Below are 21,533 nucleotides of genomic sequence, written 5' to 3'. Positions count from 1 at the left end.
ATTAATGAACAACATTTTTTCTCTTTTAAGTGTGAGTTTTAAGTGTTGCTCTATCTCTACTCTTATTGAAGTCAAAGGAAATATCATCACTGACTTCCATGTGAAAGGGGCTGCTGTTCAGGAAAGCATTTATCTCAGGAGACAACTAAAGGCTGAAGATATGTGTATGAGCATGTTGAGTGCTTTTCTTGTGAGAGAAAACCAAAGCGGTCTTGATATTTTAGGAGGAAAAAGTCTTCCCATTGACTTTGATCTCTTCCCACTGCATTTGATTCCAAAATCTTGGTGAAATGGAAATAGCATCTGTTCCTGAGACATAGCAGTAAGTGTAATCCTAGACCTTATTCAACCTTGCTGAATCATAGAAAAGGCTTCTGATGACTTCAGCAGCTGTGTTTCATGTGTTTTTATTCATATCCAGAAGCATCTTAACAAATTTCTAGGCATGTGTTTCCTTTATCTTCAAGACACAAGTGAAACCTTGTTCACAAAAGCAGGTGGGACTGGACCATCAGTCACCAGCTGAGAGAAGAAACATAAATGAAAGCCAAAAATAAAAAAGAAATGCAACTTTCACATTATTGTGAAATTGTGGCATAAAGCATACATTTCATTTTTGTTATCATTTGAATGATTAATCTGGTTTACTTTAAACAAAAGCAGTGGTATTTATAGAAAAGTATTCTGCAAACCTCACTGAAACATTGCTTGGGACGACACCATACTCAACCAAGACATTATAGCTTTTCTTAGCTCTGGAAAGCAATTGACTTACATCAGAAGTGTCTTTAATGCTGTAAAATAATTCTTTTTTTTTTTTTTTTAGGAATGACTTGCACTTTGGGAGGATGTAGTTAGGCCTGGTCTCAGATCTACATCTCATTCTTATGCTTTACAGATGTCTTGGATGTCATATGGCTGACTGCACACTAAGAAAGCTGTTCTAGGATAGTTATAATCAACGATAAAACCCAAAGCATTGGGTTTTATTTACTGAAAATAGAAGAAGCTAGTGCTAATTGTATAATTTCTCTGCAGTTACTTAACCTACTCGTTTGCCTGACCTCTTGCAAAAAGTTTTTCAGAAGATCAGCTATCTAGAAAGGTACTCTGAATATGTTCAGTGCTCTGACACAGGACTGCTTTTACCTCTCACAGATTGCCTAAGGAAAAATAGATTGGTTGTACACTAAAAATCACAATTAGTGATCTTTTCTAGCTATGAACATTCAAGCAAGCTGAGCACTTTGCTAACTGCATATCACTTGGTTATTTATTAGTTCTTGTTGATTCCAGAACTAGTATATAGGTAGACAACAAGGGTGATCACAAAGGGAAATTGGATCTGCATTATATATCTCTTTTGTTCATTATATTTTTACTTATTATTTATATTTATTATATTTGTATTTACACTAGACATAAGTACAATTCAAGATACTCATCAGTTATGTAAGCTCTCTTGAAGCTGTGAATGTTACCAGGCAGTGATAAAAATTCAGCTCAAGCCACCTCCCAGACTGCTGCTTGTATCACGTTATAGGCTGTGACAACTCAAGCTTTCACTAATCCTTGTAAACCTCTTTCTCTTCCAGGCTGAGAGATGTTCCAGCCATTCCCATGATCAGCAGCCGTACACTGTGTCTTCACTTCCACCCCCGGAGAGGTCTGCACCACCATGTTCCTGTCATGTTTGACTATTTTCACCTGTCAGTGATATCCGTCACTGTGCATGCGTCACTGGTAGCATTACACCAGCCTCTGATCAGGTAAAGGACACAGAAATGTCTCATGAAAGGCAGAGGAGATCCCTCTTCTGAATACATTTCCTTATTGTATAAGAGAAGCAGAGATCATAATTTAATTTCAGTTGTTTTTTTTTTTGTTATGGGCTAGGATTCTGGAGACTGGATCCAGCCTCTGACACAGGTTCCTTTCTTTGATAAGACACTAAGGGCCTGACCAAAAAACAGCAGTCTGCAGAATTTCAGGGAGACTTGATCTCTCTAGTCCCCATCTGTAACAAGAGAATGGTGAAATTTCTTGCCTCCTCCTTGTCTGTCTTTCATCTTTAGTCCAAAAGCACATAAGAACATTAATATATATTTTTTTCTGTTGTTTTGTAAAGCATTTTAGACAGTAGGTCTCTAATCTCATTTCTGACCTCTGGGTATTAGCATAATTCATAACATGACTGGAAGGAAGCATGCATGAGTCAATACTGGATAAGCCTCTGTTGATTTTTTCCCTTGTAGCATCATCTGATTTAACCATGGAGCAGTGTAATACTAACTGCCATGGGGCCTAGGTGTGATTTATGTTATCTGATTCGTAAGGACATGAAAATAATTCAGAACTCCTTCAAATAAAACAGGACTGGAGGTCAATATCCTCTAATATTTAGAACAGGCAAGGGGAAGCAAAGGTCTTTCTGGTAATTTACTTTCTGTCCAATCTTGTCATCACATGAGATAAAGAGTGCTGAAAGGGAGGGAACTCCTTGGGTCCTGGAACAAAATGCAGTGTTCAGTGTTGTTCAGACCCTTTTACTCTGGCAAGGCCTTGCTGTTTACCAAGCCTACATTGAGTTTGACAAATACTGAGTGACAACCACTGTGTGAGAAAGAAAAGACAATTCTCTAGACTCTCTTCTTTTCTTAGATTTCCTATTTTGACTTAATATATCTTTTCTTCAGTTCTTCATTTGTATAAATGTATGGTGCCATTCAATGAATTAAGATTGTAAGAGTTTGAGTAGTGACAGAGATGTGAGTTTATTAGTACCTCAGACTGCAAAATCTGTCTTTTCTTCCTCCACTGAGATGCAGGTAACTGCTGTTGTGACTTTCCTGCTATGTAGATTTTTAAAATAGTGAATTAAATTGTAGCAGACTACTCCTAACCAGATCTTTCTGCTCAGATAATTTATCCATTGTTCTACTATACAAAAGGGTGGAAGAGCAATAGTTATCAGGCTTAATGACTGTTTTCAGTGCTTTGTTATCCTCTAATGAATGGGGTTTCAGAGAGTTGTTACTGCTATTACACATAAATTGCATAATGAGCAACTGTTCCAGATTATTATAGCTTTCAAAATATGATTTTGTGGACATTTATGAAATATACAATATTTTTACTTAGTGCAACAAAATGAAGATTTTTGACAACACAATGCAGAGTTTCATTTTCTTAAGCCAGTAAAATCATTTTGAAGTGTCTTGTTAAATTTTCAAAACCCGAAGAGTATCATGTGTTCTCTAAATATAAACCAAGGTGAACAGTATAAAAGAAATGTCAGTGCCAAACATCCTGAAACAAAACCAACCCACAAAAACCTACTTGCTTTTCTCTCATCTCAGAGATTACTTGTTTAGCACTGGTCAATGGGATTTACTGGGAACATGAAAAAAATGTAAAAGCACATCTTTATTTTGTAGCACAACAGAGCCCAAATGATCAGAAAGCCTTTCTGACACATTGTAAAAATAAATAAATAAATAAAATAAATGCATGAGTGTTACATTAGGTGGGAAATATATACATATATACTATGTTTTACGTTGCCAACTTAAACCATCCTGTTGTCTATGTATTTTATATATATATGTACATTCAAGGGCCATGTGCCCTGGAAGAGTACAGAAACACTGTCTGGATGTGCAGGGATGGGATCAGGAAAGCCAGGGCACTGACAGAACTAAACTTGGTGACGGATACAAAGAATAACAAGAAGGGGTTCTACAGGTACATTGGCCACAAAAAAAAAAAAAAGACTAAGGTGAGCGTACTGCCTGTGAAAAATGAAGAAAACTGGTAAAAACAGGCGAGGAAAATTAAGAAGTACTTAACAACTTCTTTGCTTTGGTCTTCACTGGTGATCAGGCTTCCCACATCTCTTGAGTCTCCAAACCTCTAGATGGGTGTGCAGAGTCCCTCCCACTGTAAGTGAAGAGCAAGTTCAAGATGTCCTGACACAACTTAATTTCTACAAGTCTATAGGCTTTTATGACATGCATCCCAGGGTCCTGAGGGAATTGGCTGATGTAGTAGCCAAGCTCCTACATAAATGAATTTCATCATAACTGAAAAAGTGTAACAGTCAGGTGAAGTCCCCAGTGACTGGAAAAAGGGAAACATCACTCCTATTTTTAAAAATGGAAGAGAGGAAGACCTGGGGAACTACAGACCAATAAATGTCTCCTCTGTGCCTGGTATTATCATGGAATGGATCCTCTTGGAAGCAGTATCAAGGCACTGGCAGGACAAGGAGGTGATTTGAGGCAACCAGCATGGCTTCAGCAAGGGCAAATCATGCCTGACCAATCTGATGGCCTTCAGTCAACAAGAGAAGACCAACCAATGTCATCTACTTGGACTTCTGTAAGGCCTTTGACACAGTCCCACACAGCATCCTTGTCTCTAAATTGAAAAGATATGGATTTGAAGGGTGGACCATCTGGTGGATAAGGAATTGGCTCAATAAATGTTGATCAGTTAGAGTGGGTCCAGAGGAGGGCTACAAAGATGCTCAGAGGGCTGGAGCACCTCTCCTCTGAAGAAAGGCTGAGAGAGCTGGGGCTGTTCAGCCTGGAGAAGAGAAGGCTCTGGGTAGACCTCATTTCAACTTTTCAGTAAAAGGGACTTATAAAAAAGATGGAGAAGGACTGCTTACTCAGATAGGACAAGGAGGAATGGTTTTAAACTAAAAGAGAGAAGATTTAGATTAGACTTTAGAAGAAAATTCTTCACTGTGTGGTGAGGCATTGGCACAGGTTTCCCAGAGAATCTGTGGATGCCCCATCCCTACAGGTGTTCAAGGATGGGGCCTTGGCTAATCTGATGTAGTGGGTGGTATCCCTGTCTATGGCAGGGGGGTTAGATTAATATGATCTTTAAGGTCCCTTCCAACCTAAGCCATTCTATGGTTTATTTCTACACATATTTGTACACTTATATCTAAGATAAAAATTCTAGACATGCTCTATAAAGTTCACAAATTATGTGAAGTTGAAATTTACTTCTGTCTTGAAGTTGTCCTGGAAAACAACTTTGCCTGAAACACAGATATCTGATCACATATCCCCTGTGGACTCAGCTTTTCATATTTTATTAGATCTGTTGGCAAATTATACATTCTTCTCCAAAGTTCTTCCGTGTTGCCTGTATTTGAACAGAGCAACCCGTAGGGAAAACAGCAGGATCGATTCAGGCCCTTCCCTGCTGGGTAATATTCACCTTCAAAAAGCTCCCACAGCGCAAAACTTGCCAGCATGCCTCCATTTACTCCTATTTATTTTTTTTATTTTATGTTTTTGAAAATTAAAATTTTGCTATCAGTGTCTGTCCTGGTTAATAATTCCTATACTGTAAATATTAGATTTGGTACTTCGAACCCTTCACTTCTTACAGAACTGAGAAAAAGTGAAATTCTGGATTATGGAATTCTTTTTAGGACCCTGCATGGAAATTTTGTGAATCAGCTTTTCCAATGATCATACCCTTCAGCTTTGTAATGGGGTCCTTATTTGTGGCAAATGCTAATGGCTTTATGCATTTCCTAAGGAGGTGAGAGCCTGGATAAAAAGTTGATGAGGCAGAACTAGAGTCAATTCAACCCTGTAATCCCCCCAGAAATCGTATTTGTTCCAGGTATGGGATGATGAGGAACAAAGTGGGATTGTCTTGGTCTTCAATTCCTCTCTTGGCTCTCTGGACAGCTTTATCGCTTTGAGATGCTGCTGCTGAGCAGCAGAGAAAGAGCTGGGTAGCTTTGACTTCTCCTTACAGAGCACCAAGCTAGAGCTTGGTTAAAAATTCCCACTTTGACATTTAGGGTCCTTTGACTTTTCAAAAAAGCACCCCACAAGCAGCTAGGGAAGCTGGACCACTGGAGGCTGAGTCCAAATTTTTGTATTTCCAGGCAGGGGTGCAATAATAAGGGATAGGCTGGAGAGTTGGCTGGTAAGGAAACCCATGAAGTTCAACAAAGGCAAATTCAGGATCCTTCACCCCAAGGAACAACCCCAAACACCCATACAGGTCAGGAGGTAACCTGCCTGAAAGTAGCTCTGCAGAGGGACCTTGGAGTCCTGGTGGCCAGCAGCCAGCCCATGAGCCAGCAACCTGCCCTGGCTCAGTATCCTTGCGTGCATTCAGAAGATTGTTGCCAGCAGGTCAAGGGAGGTGATCCTCCCCCTCTACTCAGCCCTGGCGAGGCCACACCTATAGTACTGTGTCCAGTTCTGGGCTCCCCAGTACACGAGGGACATGGAGTGAGTCCAGAGGACCTAAATTAGACAAGGCAGTTGGAGAAGAAAGGTGAGGAGGATCTCCCAGTTTGGACACCAGTTTTCTGTTTTGTCTTTTGTATATATCAGTTAGGTTTCTGGCCTGAGACATTGACTTTTCCTTTAGCTCGCTGTCGTTGGCTTTGCAACTGGCCCCGTTTATAAATGAAACGAACAGTTTAGCACAGCATCAGTACTTAGAAAAAGAACTTTGCTCCAGCTTTGTTCAGACCTCAGTAAATATTTCTTCTTTCCTTGGGACACATCCATCTCTGTGGTGTGCAGATCTACTTAGTTTCAGGCATGCTGCATGATCAGTTTCTTTCTTATACTGGACTTCTGTAAGAAACAAATAGCAAGAAGCATGGTTATGTGCTTCATTAATTTCATAGACCTTTTGGCCACTCCTTCCCAAGAGGAGTTAACATAAATTATTGTTTATAAGTATATATATAAAAATGCCCTACATGTTCTATTTCCTTTTAAGCAGCATGGCCAGTAGGATCAGACTGTCACTTCTGCTGCAAGTTTATCCAGGGACATCACATGATTTGTACTTTCTTCCCTTGAAAGCTTTTGGGAAATTTAAGTGCTGCGTTTCACCACCAGACTGGTACTATCTGTACAGATTGGGTCTCCCCAAAGCCATGCTTTGTCTAAGGATCAGCTCACTTGATGGCCGCAGCATCTGCAGTGTTATTTTCTGTGGCTCTTGGGCTTTAGCTGAAAACATTTTCAATCTGAATGAAAAAAAAATAAAAAGTCAAGATTTGAGAATGCTGCAAATAAGCGAGTACCTCCTTCACAGGCAGCTGGCAAACCTGATTTCTCTTGTTTGCATAAGAAAAGGATTTAATTTCCTCAGCTGTTTGGATTCTCCTCAATTTTTATCCTCTCCCCCAGTTTCACACCTACATCTATGCGGAAAGCAATGTAGACTTCAGAGTTGTGACTTGTTAACATTAAAATCTTTTTTTTTCCCATATCCAAATCACTGAATAAGAAACAGTAAATCTTCATGGTGGCATCTGAGATGGGGAAACAATATAGTACCCCTTTTGCAAGCAATGAAACCACGATGCAGATACTGAATTTTGTAGTGCCCTGAGTTTGCTCTGCTGTGGCAAGAGGAAGCATAATCAAAGGGACATTGAGTATTTAAAGGTTTCAGCCCTGACCTAATTCAGCTGTGCTCCACTGCACTGAGGAATCAGGCCAACCCTGGCCATCCTTGAGTAATTTTATCATGACTACAACCTTTTATTCTCAGGCATCCCCCTGTTCCTTCGAAGCACCATAACTGATATATCTGTGTGATATACATACTGTTCTACCCTGTGCACCTCAATTCTGGGTGCAGACTATGCAGGTCAATATTTCTACAATTGTGAGTGTAGCTGGCACCTACTTATGGGCAGCTTATATCTGATACAGATGTAATCCTGGGTAGCAAAGGTCATGACTTACTTTTCCAGTAATCTGTAGAAAGAAAATTGAATATTTATCCAGGAGAGAGCTATTGCTTCCATAACTTGTTTATTAAATAATAATTTCATATTTTTTTTCTCTAAGAATTCTTGCATAATAGCTGCACAATTGTTCCTCTGAATTTTGTTTTATTTGTTACTATTTATTATGCATCTGCAAAGAGAAACTTCCACTTTGACATGCCATCCTCTTGAGCTACCAGCCAAGAAGTCATTTAAGGAAAACACCCGACTATTTTTGAGTCAAGCTTTCATTAAAACAAAACTAAAGTAAACTAAATGAAGCCACATAAATAAATATCACCACCTGACTTTGCCTGATTTCAAGTTTTATAGCAACTAAAGTTAAGTTCAGGGCAACTGAACCAGCATTTTCCAGCAATCAAAATCACTACAGGTTTCAAACCAGTTTGCACCCTGACTCTGTTTGGGATCCAGGGACAAATATCTGTATCCATTACTAATGTGATTTTAATATTTCTTAACAGTCTTACCCAAGAATGTCAGAATATTCTACAGTCACTCATTATAACCTTAGTGAAACTTCTTGTGTAAGATAGCTAGGTGAGCACAGCCTGCAAATATCCAACTGTTATTCTCACAAAACAAATAACAGATCACCCATGTATTCTATGGCTGTATGCCAGCAGTAATTTGCCACAAATAATTTGCTATATTAATGTGTTGAGTTAAAACAGTAAGGGAAATTGGTGTTGTGCAATGTATATTTTCCTGTCTGTGGGAAGCAGAAGTTTGTGGTGAAATGCAAAGTGGTGCTGCCAGTGGAAGATGTAGTTATGTTAGTGTTTGATATATTGTTACCACTATGGAACTTGCTTATAGTTTTCATTTTTGAAATCAGTGATATTTTATCCATAAGAGACTCAGGGGAAAAAGACAGAGTGATTTTTTTTTATAGAATGTGGCCTAAATAGGATGCAATTTCCCGTCGTGAGCTTCCACTCTGGTTCAAACATAAGACTATAATTTCTTGTAATTGTAAATGTGAGGGTGCTTGTTTGTTACAGTTTTACTAATTCATATGCATGATAATTTTTTTTTGTGAACATTCAGACTCAAATCTGATAACAGATAACTTTTTTCCCATTCTGCTGAAAATTACAAGTTGTGAAGCATTTAAATTTTGCTTACCGAGAGAAAAAAAAAGTCTTCATCTTTAAAATAATGAATGAAAAATTAAATGTGAATAAAAGAAAAAATAAAATTAAAGTTATTTCATTTGGGGAGCATTTTAATGTCAAATAATATATTTTATTTTATTAAAATGTCCTAAAGCATTTATTCTGAATTTCTTCAATAACACATCTAATTAATATTTATCAATGACAATCCATTCCTTGTGCTAGGGAACTGTCATCTCATTTATATGTTAAAGAATTGTCCACAGAAGATAAAAACTAGGGAATTTAACATTTTGTGCGGTGCAAGAACTAAAAGGTACCATATTCAATTCTGCAACAGCAGGTCAAAACAAGCATGAAGCGCAGCACATATTACAATGTGCAATTAATTCCAAAAAGTTATTACAGAGGTCAAAAGTAAAAATCAAAAAGGCATGGACACAAATTCATGGAAGATAACCATGACTGCTGGAAATAGTTGCCTAAATATAACCTCTGAGTCAGAAAGTTCTTAAATTTTGATTGCTATTAGCTGGCAGGTTATACTACTGGAAAAACGGGGTTTTTCGAGGACAGTTCATTATTATATGTGTCCATAGATAGCTGCTGAAGGAGCTGTGAGACTCTTCTGATGGATAAAGATATCTCATTATTAAAATCATCAAACGAACAGTTCAACAAAAGCTAAAATAAATTGTTTCTTTCACTGAAAATAATAGTGCTGCACACATGTTCATTTACTTTGACATACACACATGAACTCCTTGACTTCTTTATCCTGACTGAATAAAAGCTAAGGTTAGCATATAGGATGAGGTTCTAAATGTTGATGTTAGATTAGTTCTATTAAGTAGACGGTTCAAAAGGACGCATAAATAACCAGGGTTCAATATTCATACAAATGAGCATGGTTTCTGGAATAAATGGAAAAAAATAATAAATACAGTAAGCAAAATATTAAAAGAACCTGCTTTTTATTGCTAATTAAAATTGTCCTCAAGTTTTTTGGACTCAGTGCCTCCTTTTCAGTACAAACCCGCATTTTGAGGGCTCAAAGCCTCCTTTAAGGACCTGCAGCCTCTTTTCAGGGTTCAAGTTCTCATTTCAGAATCCAAAATATCATTTTAGGATGCCAAGACTTCTTCTTTTTTTTTTTTTTCTTTTTTTTTTTTTTTCAGTACAACCCCAACCCCCCCCCATTTGGGCCCCAAGGTCTTGCTCTACAGCTTCCTCATGAGGGGAGCAGAGGGGCAGGCGCTGAGCTCTGCTCTCTGGGGACAGCGACAGGACCCGAGGGAATGGCATGGAGCTGGGACAGGGGAGGGTCAGGCCGGGTGTTAGGGAAAGGTTCTGCACCCATGAGGTGATCAGGCACCCCAGGGTAGTGATAATAGCACTGAGCCTGCTGGAGCTCAGGAAGTGTTTGCACAGTGCTGTCAAGACACATGGTCTGATTTTTGGGTGATCCTGTGTGGAGTGATAAGTTGGACTTTATGGTCCTTGTTGGGTCCCTTCCAACTCAGTATTTTCTATGATTCTATAATTATGTGCTTCAAAAGGCATTAGGGGAACCTCAACAATCTGTAAGCCTTCCAGTTAAACTTTTCCTCAACAGACAGATGACATTTTGGCAGGTTTCCCAAAAACGGTTTTTGTTTTACAGTGCTATGTGGGATCAATTTCCATAAAACCAACAGATTAAAATCCCTTCTCTGCTGTAAAAGCGAAAGATAAATAAATAAAAAAGGCATTAAAAAGTGCTTTTCTCTCCCTTAAAACCTTTGAAAGCTTTGCGAATATTCAAATGATGAGTTTTTCATGGGCAGGCGACATTTGTTTAAGCTTCTCTCTGATACCACAGCAATCATTTTTTATTTCTGCTTCCTGAGCCTTTCCAATAGACCAGGGCAGACAACATCACCCAATAACAGCTGAAATTATTCTGAGCAGCATTTATCTCTTGGCTCTTCATAATTGCTTTAGTTTATTTATTTATTTGTGCCTTAAATTTAGCATGTAGGAAATAACATGGGAAGACTTCCTGCTGCTTAAAAGCAGCCAACTGGAAATTTCTTGGATCACATCAATTAATATACATAAACAAGCTCAGATATATGCAAAAGCTTTCTACACCATCCTCTCCCTTATGAGATGTTCTTTTTGTCAGTATATGAATGCCTGAGGATATATAAAAAAATAGCAGTTTTGACTTAGAGAGGAAGCAGGGATTTGTGATCAACCTGAAAAATTTCAGTTCCTGATTTTGCTTGATATTAATTTTCTGTTCTTCCAAAAGTTACTGAGTTTCCCTTCTTTTCAAAACCTCATTTTTTACTAAGTCATAGGAAGTATTCCTGTACCTGTCTTTTGTTTTGTGTCCTTACCATAAGACACCTTTAATTTGTTGTGTTTCTGTACAACAGCCAACACTCGCATCTATCATTAAAACTGAAAAAACTGTAGAACTGCATGAAGTATGGCTGATCTGAATTGACATGGCCACATGATACACATCGACATAGGGGAATAAGGCTGGAAAGTTCTGGCAGGATGAGTAACACTGCCCTGTAGCCTTTGTTACTGGCACTTTATGGTTTTAATTTGTGTGTGTTTGTGTGTTCCCTATCTTGGAAGCTTTTGTTCTTCCAAGGACAACAGGTCTCCTGAACAGGAGTTATTTGGGATAGCTGGCTGCGGTACAACATCTCACAGTGGATGGTGATCCCAGCCTGAAAGCTATAGCACAAACTCAGTGGCATTACGTGTGCATTGATTAAGAACAGCAAATTTGGTGGATTTTTTTTTTTTTTTCTGTGCCGTTCATTATTTCATTTCCACTTTTGTTTGCATGCTTTTTTTTAAGAACTATTATAATTGCCTGCATTAGTATTTAGACTCAGTAATTTCACTCACTGTATTCTCCACAAATAGCCTGGTTTCTCTCTCTAAATCTTGATAAAGTTTTTGTGCAGCACATTATCACAGGGACTAATAGTGGAGTTTATCTCACCTAACCTTAGTTGTTTATGAGACAGTCATCCTTGCCTCCCTTTATAGTCCACAATTAGAAGTAGCACTTCGAGGGTGAGATTCATCTGACCTATTTGATACGACTACTTTAGAAAGAGATGACTCACTCCCTGGATATGTCTATTCCTCTTCAGAAACTATAAAGGCAGCCTACATCATTAATGAGGATGTGGACATTGGGTCAGATTAATCCCAAATAAGATCCCTAGCTATGAATCATGATTCTGGTGGGTTCAAGGCTGAATAGGCTCCAATAAAGGTGTTCCACTATTAAGGGGTTCATCCTATAAGACAGGAAACGTGCAGATATGGTCAGAAGGGAACACTGTAGCCATGAGTCAGCACTGAGAGGTAATGACCTCAACAGTAAAACAACTTAAATCCTGTCAGGATTCTGAGGAAGGTTTGAATAAGAATTACATTTCATATGGCTATGGGAGAACATGTCCAAGAAAACAAACTGCTCCCAGTAAAAAGAAATGCAGGTTTGTTTGTTTGTTTGTTTGTTTTTCATTATAATTCTAGAGGTTGATGCCCTGGGACAGTGAGAACTGGGACCTGAGCTTCCAATTAGTACTAAAAGATTTGGATGAGCTATAAAGGATATTGATAATTAACATAGATAATGGATAATTCAAACAGGAAGGGTGATATGGTTAAAGCCAAAGAGAAAGATGCCTTATCGATCAAGATGCAAGCTGATGAGAAGTTGGATGAGAGTGTTATCTATGTAGATGGAAAGTTTGTGTTGTTGATATGTTAGTCTGGAAAAAGATCTGTAAGACAACAAAGGAAGGACTGAGGATAACACCCAAGCAATTGGACTGAATGCCAAGAAATAAGGCTCCATTCACATAATTTTAGCCAGTACATACTGGACAATGTTCATTTAATGAGGGAAACATGGTGTCTGGGCTTATGGTGTCAGCTTGAAATAAATAAACAAATAAATACCGCAAACCACAAATAAATACCTGCATTAGGAAGGAAAAGATTCTTCTGTAACATTACTGCTCTGATTATTTTTATTCTCATTTCTTCTTCTTTTAGTTTTGCTCGTCCAGGGAAAGGATCATGGCTTGGTAAAGGCAACCTGGATGCGGGACCAGACCAGTCCAGTATGTCATTAGAAAATCTAGTGTTTGGAGCTGGCTACTGCAAACCTACTTCATCAGAGGTAAGGAGGGGGGGACCATAATACCTCACTTCCATTTGGTCACACAACATCTGTGTTATCTTGGAAGAATGTTTGTCTCTAGTACAGAGAGTTTCTTTAAAGAAGAACCCTTCAAACATTTCTGTATGAACTACCTGGCACTTGGATACACAATTTGTGGATGTTCAGACCCCACCTATACCAACCATCTCAGAAAAATTCGGGATGTGTGGATATTCCCCTGATAAACAATGGACTTATAAGGTTGAATTCACTTAACTAGATGTCTGCTTTAGGGTGAAATTCAGTAAAAGATCCTTGCTTTGCAGGCAGAGGAATTGAGTCATTATTAAGGATGCTGTAATTAGCAGCAGGTCAAAGCTGGCATCAGGAAGGAAACCTGGAAGGGTTTATGTCTGAAATATCAAGGAATGAGTACTGTGTATGTTGCTGAAGGGATGTTATGTACACTGCCTTACTCAAGGCAGATTTCTTAGTTAGTGTTTGCCTTTGATCTTACTACTTACTGCAGGGGATGAGCAGAGCTTGTGCAATTTTTAGTACAAAGTTGCTTGTTTGGAAAATAATGAATAATTGGATTTTGATTGGAGGAAAGTGCTAGCTTTGGGGTGTTTCTTTTGTTATTTATTTATTTATTTTGGTCAGAAATATTTCCTCAGATCTAGAAATATCAGATCTAGATATTCAACCAAGAACACTGGAATCATCACATTGTTGGGAAACCCTGATTCAAAGATTCTGATTAACATGCTGCCCTCAACTTCCCTCAAACTTTCCTGTCAGAGCTGTTCTCTTCTACATAAGTATTAAAAACGTGCTAGCCTAAGGCAGTTGGTGGAGAACTGTCAGAACAGACTGAGAGAATGTTTGGCCTGAGGCTGCCATCTGAGCTGTTGGGTCACATTATGCTGTTGGCAAACAAATTGACCTCAACCTATGTCTCTCTGGTAAACGTTCCCATCACATGGCTTTAAATAACTGATTCAAGTGTTTATCACTGTATGTCTCAGTACATCATACAAGAGAGATACTTTGGAGCATGGTTCCTACTTTTCATTATCCTCTTGTCAAATCTATTTTTTAAGATGATAAATGGGAAAAACTAACACACCACTCCCATTTTTTATTCCAGTCTCCATGGAAAAATCCTAGTCTATTGTTGATTAGGAAACTTTATTTCCTTCCCAAATATTTTCCTTGGCTGCAAAACTTATTTTCTGTCCATCTCCATTGACTAATCTTCTTTGACTAGAGACCTTTATTTATTTATTTTTAAATGGCAGCACAATTATTATCCTAGCAGGTGACCTATTAAATGCTAAAGTGAAAATACTGTATCATGAACCAGCTTTAGCACTCTGCTTCACTGCAGGTCATCTGAACGTCACACTGAACAATCAGAAATATAATGTTGTACACTCCACCTCCGCATGGTCAGATGTGTGTTTGCTTAGCCTGAGAAACATGTATATGGAGAGAGAGACAACTGTTCTTGATCTGAGCATTTTAATGTAATAGACCGTGATGGCCTTTTTGCACATACTATATTTGATGCATGATAATGAATGAAGACTACTTCTCTTCGTTCATGTAAAAAATACAAATTAGGATCTAGAAAGGGAACTGCTGTGGAGGTAAGCCTAACATCAACTGAGGGCATTTTGACTAACTGCTATTTTATGTTGAAGTTTATATTAAACATAACTAATTACAGGAAGAGAAGTAATTTTGTTTTGTGCTGTGTTGCAACACTTTATACTCGGTCCAGTTTACTTCTCTGAACAACTGCAAAGATTTCTTTCCAGGTTGTTTGAATGTGTTTGTTAAAGATAATTTTAACTGGATTGTAGACTTGTCCATCTTTCAGGAATTATGTAGTCACCTTCAGTGGAGATTAGAATAGATTCCACCCTTTTCATTACACAAAACCCCCAGAACTCTCTACTCCTCTTTGTATATTTTTGGTCAGACCTTGTCTATTGTGTGTCCAAATCAGTAATTGGTAAATACCTTAACTCAAGTTATACCACCACACTTTTTATTTGTAAGCAACTTTGGTTTGATGCAACCAGTTAAAGTCTGGTCTAGAACCATCAACATATCTCATCTTCTAAGGCTTCACTGGGCAGCAGGGCACGGAAAAAATGAGTGTTAATACACTTCATATAATTCTGTAGTCATATTACTATGTAGTCATATATATGTCATATAATGCTGTAAAGCAGTTTATTTTGGTCTATCCTCTTTTGTTGTTGTTGTTGTTGTTTTTTGTTTTTTTTTTTTTGTTTGTTTGTTTGTATTTGGTTTGTTTTGTATTTCATCTCTGCAAAGTTTCTGATGGTTATATACATGTTATATACATGGTTATAGCATCTCCTGGCTAACTGTCTTCTATGTGATGCCTGGTTCAGTTTCCTGAAACACTGGAAACAATGGTAACATTCCATTATTTTAGGTTTACCTACTGTGAGTAAACTGAAAAGAGCTTTTTTTTTTTTTTTTTTTTTTCCCTCATTTGCATACTGATTATTATTCCAGAATGCTTCCATTTGAGTGGAAGCTCGTAATGGATAGGAACCCTAAATCATTCCTTTTGTGTCCTCTTCCTAGGTCTAGGAGCTCCATAGTTTAAAACCACAGCAAGTGGGTGTTTCAGTATCTCTGGAGCACTCACTAACTCAGCAATTTATCCAATTTCATAGGTTCCATAAACTCTCCAATATCACGAAGCAGACTTGCTCACAAAAGTAAGCTTTCTCTTTATTAGTGTTATCATACTCAGCAGATGACTAGAGGCATGGTTCAGACAGGATATGAACATTTAGCTTCAGTAGAGTAGCAGCTAAATTTACATTACAGTCAAGCCCCCAGAAAAGAATGAATTATACTAAAATCTGATGTTAACACTTCTAAGTCATGTTTTCCAAGTGTCTCTTGAGTATGAAATAGAGGACTCTGACATATAATCTCTAGGTCATACAACCTATTTTACCTCTTTGTTCCTCATAAAACATGTGGATCCATCAGAGAGCTAATTTTCTTTATAGGTCCATAGACTGACTGTACAAGTTCTCAGCTAGTTTATGTACTCAGTTTGCTTTTTCCTTATTGAAAGTGCAAGTTACTGCCTTCATTTCTAAAGAAAGTTCGTATCAATCATCAGCTCCTCTTGCCACTTACTGTCTTAATCTTCTGCATTCAGGCTGCTTAGGTGCCACTGCTTTGTGATAGATCGTGAAGGCTTCTCAATCTGCACTTCCAGCTTCTCAGGGAAGAGACTAATTAAATGCGAGCAGTTCTGGTCTGTATGTGTGCAGTTTCCCTAGCTCCCCACAACTGACTTCTGAACACCAGTGACAGTTTCCTCCTCGCTCATCTCAACAGAGAAGTTATAATGATTGAACCTGTTTAAGCCTTAGTGTTTGTTGTTGTTTGATTTGTTTTGTTGTTTTTTGTTTTATTTTGTTTTTGAAACCTTCCACACATGTCCAAGTCACCTTCCCCTTAGTCACTGCACCAAGCCTGTCTGTATTTAAGAAGCAATTAGACTGTGCACTTAGTCACATGGTCTAAACTTTTGGGTTGATCTGTGCAGAGCCAGGAGTTGGATTTTAAATTTAAATTTAAACCACTTTCTTTTGGTCTCAGGCTTCTGTTTTTTTGGAGTGGGCCAGATATGAAAAGCATCTCTCATGCCTTGGTGTGCATTTGTAATGTGTGGTTTTAAAGGAGCGGGAGTCCTTCAGTGTCTTGCTTATGCAAATGGTGACTAGTTGTGATTGGAACTCCAGCAGATGTCCACCACATAATTATTCTGAAATAGTAAGAGTTGATGTACTGTTCCTTATAAGGTATAATGACAAGTATCTTTAATCAGTGTGCTGAGGGCACCATTTGTGATAATTACTGATGAAGTCTTTAATCTTTAGTTGCCTGAAGATAAATGGCTGATCTTTAGAAAGAACTGTAAATGATTTCCTAGCTCTAGCAGAAAACACGCTAACTAATAATGTGACACTAACTGGTTTCTTTAATCACTGGCATGTTTCTTTTCTGTGGCTCTTAGTGTTTGACCTGGCATATGCAGAGTACAGCAAAGAAACGATCTGCATTATGGTAGAGTTCAAAACAGGGATTAAATTGGGATTAGGCATAAAATGCGATGTTGAAAAAATTTATCCGTTTTTTCACTTTGGCTTTCACTGTCATGAAAGCATCCAAAGATTCCTGTGAGACTTCAGCCAGGGTGGCGATAGAGTTTTCTTCTGGAGAAAATCCATTTTGAAAATTGATGGAATTTGCAGTCGAAGTTCCATTTTTCATGCCTGTATTTTGCTGTTTTTCTATGACATGTATGTATTGGACAGAATTAAACTGCTGCATCCTACATGTATTTACAAATTTACCTGTTTCTCTGCATATTGCTGTGAAAGAGTTAATCACACCTAGAGTTGTGCAACTAAAATAAAGTTTTATGTAGCTAATTTAGAGTAGCTGTAAGTAAAGTGATAAAAGGCATACTCAGTATGGAGAATTTATTTTTCTTTCATAGCTACGATTAAAGTTATATACTGAAGAATTTATTAGGCTTATTATTTATTATCAACTGTAATGTCTTACTTGGGGGCTGAAATCCACTGAAGTGGCTTGTACTGTCACTCATTTGACCGACATCCTTCCAATTAAAAGTTTCCCTTTCTACAGATTTTAGCATTGATTTTTCAAGGTAGTTTATAGGAGGGGGATTGAGACAGATGTTTCTTTCCTTCTGCCCTAAAACAGAGTACACAAGCAGCAGGAAGAGCCTTTCTACACTTCAGTTTGGGAAGTGGACTTGGCTGCTCCCTTCCTTTGGTAGAGCGCTCTATAATTCAGTTTTTCCTTCTTCTCAGTACTTTTCCCAGTGGTAGTTTGTTGAAAAATTATCTTCATATGCCCTAAAGAACACTACAATAATTCCCACTGACTGATGGTGAGAGAGTTCTTGAAAGGAGACCTAATCAAGTCTCATAGCTTCTGAGCTGACGGCCTTTCCAACAGGAGCACAAATGCCAACAACAGCACAGTCGAGATCCATCATCTGGAAACTAACTCTTTGCTATTGGCAAGTGTCCCAGACAGCAGCTCATGGACTGGGGAATAAGAAAAGAGATTCCCTCTTTTTCCAACCACTTTGTCATGTTTTGTGGAAACAAATCCTCGAGTGACAGCAAAAGCTTGTACCTCTGTTCAAAGCGACCATGCCAGTCGTAATGACCCAAGAATCAGTTTCACAGCTAATATGAATTATAAATTTTGGTGCAGTGCTTGAGAGGAATACTTGGAAGTGCAGTCCTTTTGGCATCAGCCTGTGTACAAGCAACTCTCTCTGGTCCAATGGTCTTACAAGTTCTCTGAGGATCTGACAAGCTTCAACAATGTGACAAACAGAAAACAAGGGGATGAGTGAACAGAGATGGGCCAGTGTATGATTCTCAAAAGCCTTTCCAGTGAATACCAATTGTCAAAGCTTTATCCAGTATAGACAAAACATTTTTGGAGCTTCATGGATAAGATAAGAAAAAAATGTAGAAGTCCTTTAATACAAGAACAAAATCCCCTGAAGTTGTCTGGACTTAAACATATGTTTAGAGTCTGTATTTCAGTGTTTTGATGGGTGGCAAAAAAATAAACAATTGCTGGGTAGAATGCTTGAAGGACAGCAATGCTCTTAATGCTTGAAGGAAGGAAAGGCAAAAAGTTGGCGTAAAACCGTGAAATCAGAACTACTGTATTTGCAATTTATCACACTTAGTTTAGCGTTCAGTTAAATTTGTTTTTCTAAATCGAAGAAGTCCTGAGCATAGGAGTGTTTGCCTGCACAGAAGTTAAATAGCCTATCTGAATCAAGCTGGCTTTAGAGAGAGACTTTATCACTTATTTACACTAAATGATCAGACGGCAATAGCTAGGAGAGTTGAATTCAGCTATTAGGTACTTTGGCAAATGTGACTTGGGCTTTTATGTTCTTCCTACTTAATGTTCCTGATAACTCTAAAGAAATTCTTCAGCCAGTAAATCTGTTACTACCTTAGTAATAATTACCACTTTGACTGCAATGTTTGCATTTCAAGTGTATGCTTTTGACCATAATGATACCTTGGTATGCTAGGCTCAAGACTGCTTATATAGTTTGTAAATGTTAATTCCTTAATTTGGAAGGAGGGTTTGTGAGAGGGAGCAGAACCAGCATCAAAGATTACTTAACTTCCAGTAGTGGGCCTGCAACAAAAAGGTTTTCAGCTTCTGAGTATGAATTGGCCTGAAATGAGCTGAAAATAAAGGCTCTTTTGTCAAAATGGACTCTGTAGATCTGGGGAACCCGGGTGGGCTGGGATAAGTAGAACACAGACAACAAGGGAAAATGATGGTTGTAGAAGTACTGGGACTGTTTAAGAAGACTGTAGAAGACTGGGGACGCTTTAAAAACAAACAAAAAAAGCTAAACCAAAACCAAACAAATCCGTATCTCCGCATCTTTACATAGATGAGAAATGTTTGTGATTATTCAAGCAGTGAGTCATATGGATATCTGAGAATCTATGTCTAGACATTTATATAGGGTAAGCTAGACACATTCAGTATGCCTGTAAACTTACACTGCTTCCATCACTGGCATAAATCTGGAGAAATCAATCTTCCAGGCAGTCTCATTTTACAGTAGTGTTTGCCTCTGCTGATCCAGCAACACAGCATGGTATTTGAATGGGGCTGGGTGCACTGATGGTGTCTGTTCACTGAGACACTACCATCTCTAGGTAGCTGGCTGTGTCATGAAGCGTGTTAAAGAGCTGCAGTATCTTTCACTCTGCAGCCTCTGACTTCCAGTAGGACAGGGAGGTTGGAATCAGATCATCTTTAAGGTCCCTTCAAACCCAAACTATTCTATGATTCTATGATTCAACATGAAAGAAAACTCCATAAGGAGAACAGAGGCCATTATATGTCTGCTCACTGATGAACCCCCCAAGAAAATCATTATCATCTCACAGGTTTCTTGTTAGTTCTTGGAGCAATCTGTAACTCCTGTTGGAACCAGCTCTAACTGTCATTGGAGGAAAGTGTTGACTGAAGCAAGGGTAAAGGCCTCATAAATAGGACAGAGGGGTTCCTCCAAAGCAGTGTTGAGTCTTGTTCCTGGGGATGGTAAAGCAATGTTTCTGCTCTATATATTATGCTTTCTTGTAAACAAATACAGGTTGAGTCTCCAGACCTACCAGTCAACCTCCCCTTTCTCATCTACTAAACTGACTAGAAATATTTTATTTAAAACTATAAAATGATGGCCTGCAGAATAAATGGTAAACTACTCATGGCTCATGAAATTTGATTGTCTTTAAGTGTAAATGACTTGAGGGCTGGAATATGTACTATGCATAATACAGGAGGTATCTACTCAGCTAGGAAAATGAACCTGTGAAAATATAATACTTATGCAAATTTATACAGCTCCAGCTATTCAAAAAATCCCTGTTTTGTTGCAGTAAATTATACCAAATTAATATAATTGCCTTAAAGTAACATACTCAGGAAAGTTTCTAATTAGCTATTACTTCTGTTTCAGTGTTAAAATAGAAAGAGTGGATTTCTGAAGTGATAAAAAGGCCAGTATATTGTTTTATAATTGGCTTTGCAATTTGAGGTATGTTTGCATGCATGTCAAAGAGGTATAAATGATTCAGTGCCTGAGTATGTCATAAGTGAAGACTTCAGAAATGCAGCATAATGACAGCATTAGGCATTGAGTTGTTTTTTGGAAGCAAAAGGCATAGAAACCACATCCCTCTATGTCAAAGAAAACAGAGACCAGCCACATAGCACGTAGGCTCGAGCAGAGCAATTCTTGTGAAGACTAATTATTTTCAAGAAGGAAGGGTCCTGCAGCCAGGGCTGTAAATAATTCTTTTGGGGTGTAGTTGGTTGAAATAAAGTAATACTCCAGAAAGAAAAGGTTTTGAAACATTGCTATGAGAAAAATGCAATAGATTTCACTTGGTTACTTTGAAAACTTGAATTATGTGAGTGATGGAATTCTCAGAGCCATAGAATTATCTTCAGCAAAATAGCTGGGAAAGGAATGGAAACTTATTTACAGCAAACCTTGGAGCAGGATCTTGCAAAACATCGTATGTTCATTGTTTTTCACAATACAAAAACAGACAAAATTCCATGAAGTCGAAAAGTAGCATATTTAGAACTAATAACAGGATTTTTACCTCCAGTTTTATAGACCTATTATAGCCAGAATAACACATATCTGGAAGGTGCTTGTGTGATCTTAGGAGGGTCTGCCGTGATTGTGAAAATGACTGCACGTTCTTCAAAAATCAAGGGCACTGTGAGGAGTGCTGCATAAACCAGTATTTGGGCA

General features: G+C 38.2%; 1 protein-coding gene across 5 annotated transcripts in view; it reads left to right on the top strand.

Annotated features, from left to right (window-relative positions):
• Positions 1-21,533, top strand: part of LOC106020157 (protein FAM135B) — a 270,121-nt gene that overhangs the window by 190,353 nt on the left and 58,235 nt on the right. For all 5 annotated transcript variants that reach the window (XM_072030578.1, XM_038175218.2, XM_038175215.2 and 2 more), the window contains exons 6-7: positions 1,596-1,769; positions 12,997-13,123. In XM_072030578.1, the coding sequence (XP_071886679.1) occupies positions 1,596-1,769; positions 12,997-13,123 (301 nt within the window). The remainder of the gene's footprint in view (positions 1-1,595; positions 1,770-12,996; positions 13,124-21,533) is intronic.

This window comes from Anas platyrhynchos, chromosome W, assembly GCF_047663525.1.
Source record: "Anas platyrhynchos isolate ZD024472 breed Pekin duck chromosome W, IASCAAS_PekinDuck_T2T, whole genome shotgun sequence".
Taxonomy (NCBI): domain Eukaryota; kingdom Metazoa; phylum Chordata; class Aves; order Anseriformes; family Anatidae; genus Anas; species Anas platyrhynchos.
This window is presented reverse-complemented; position numbering and strand designations above follow the sequence as displayed.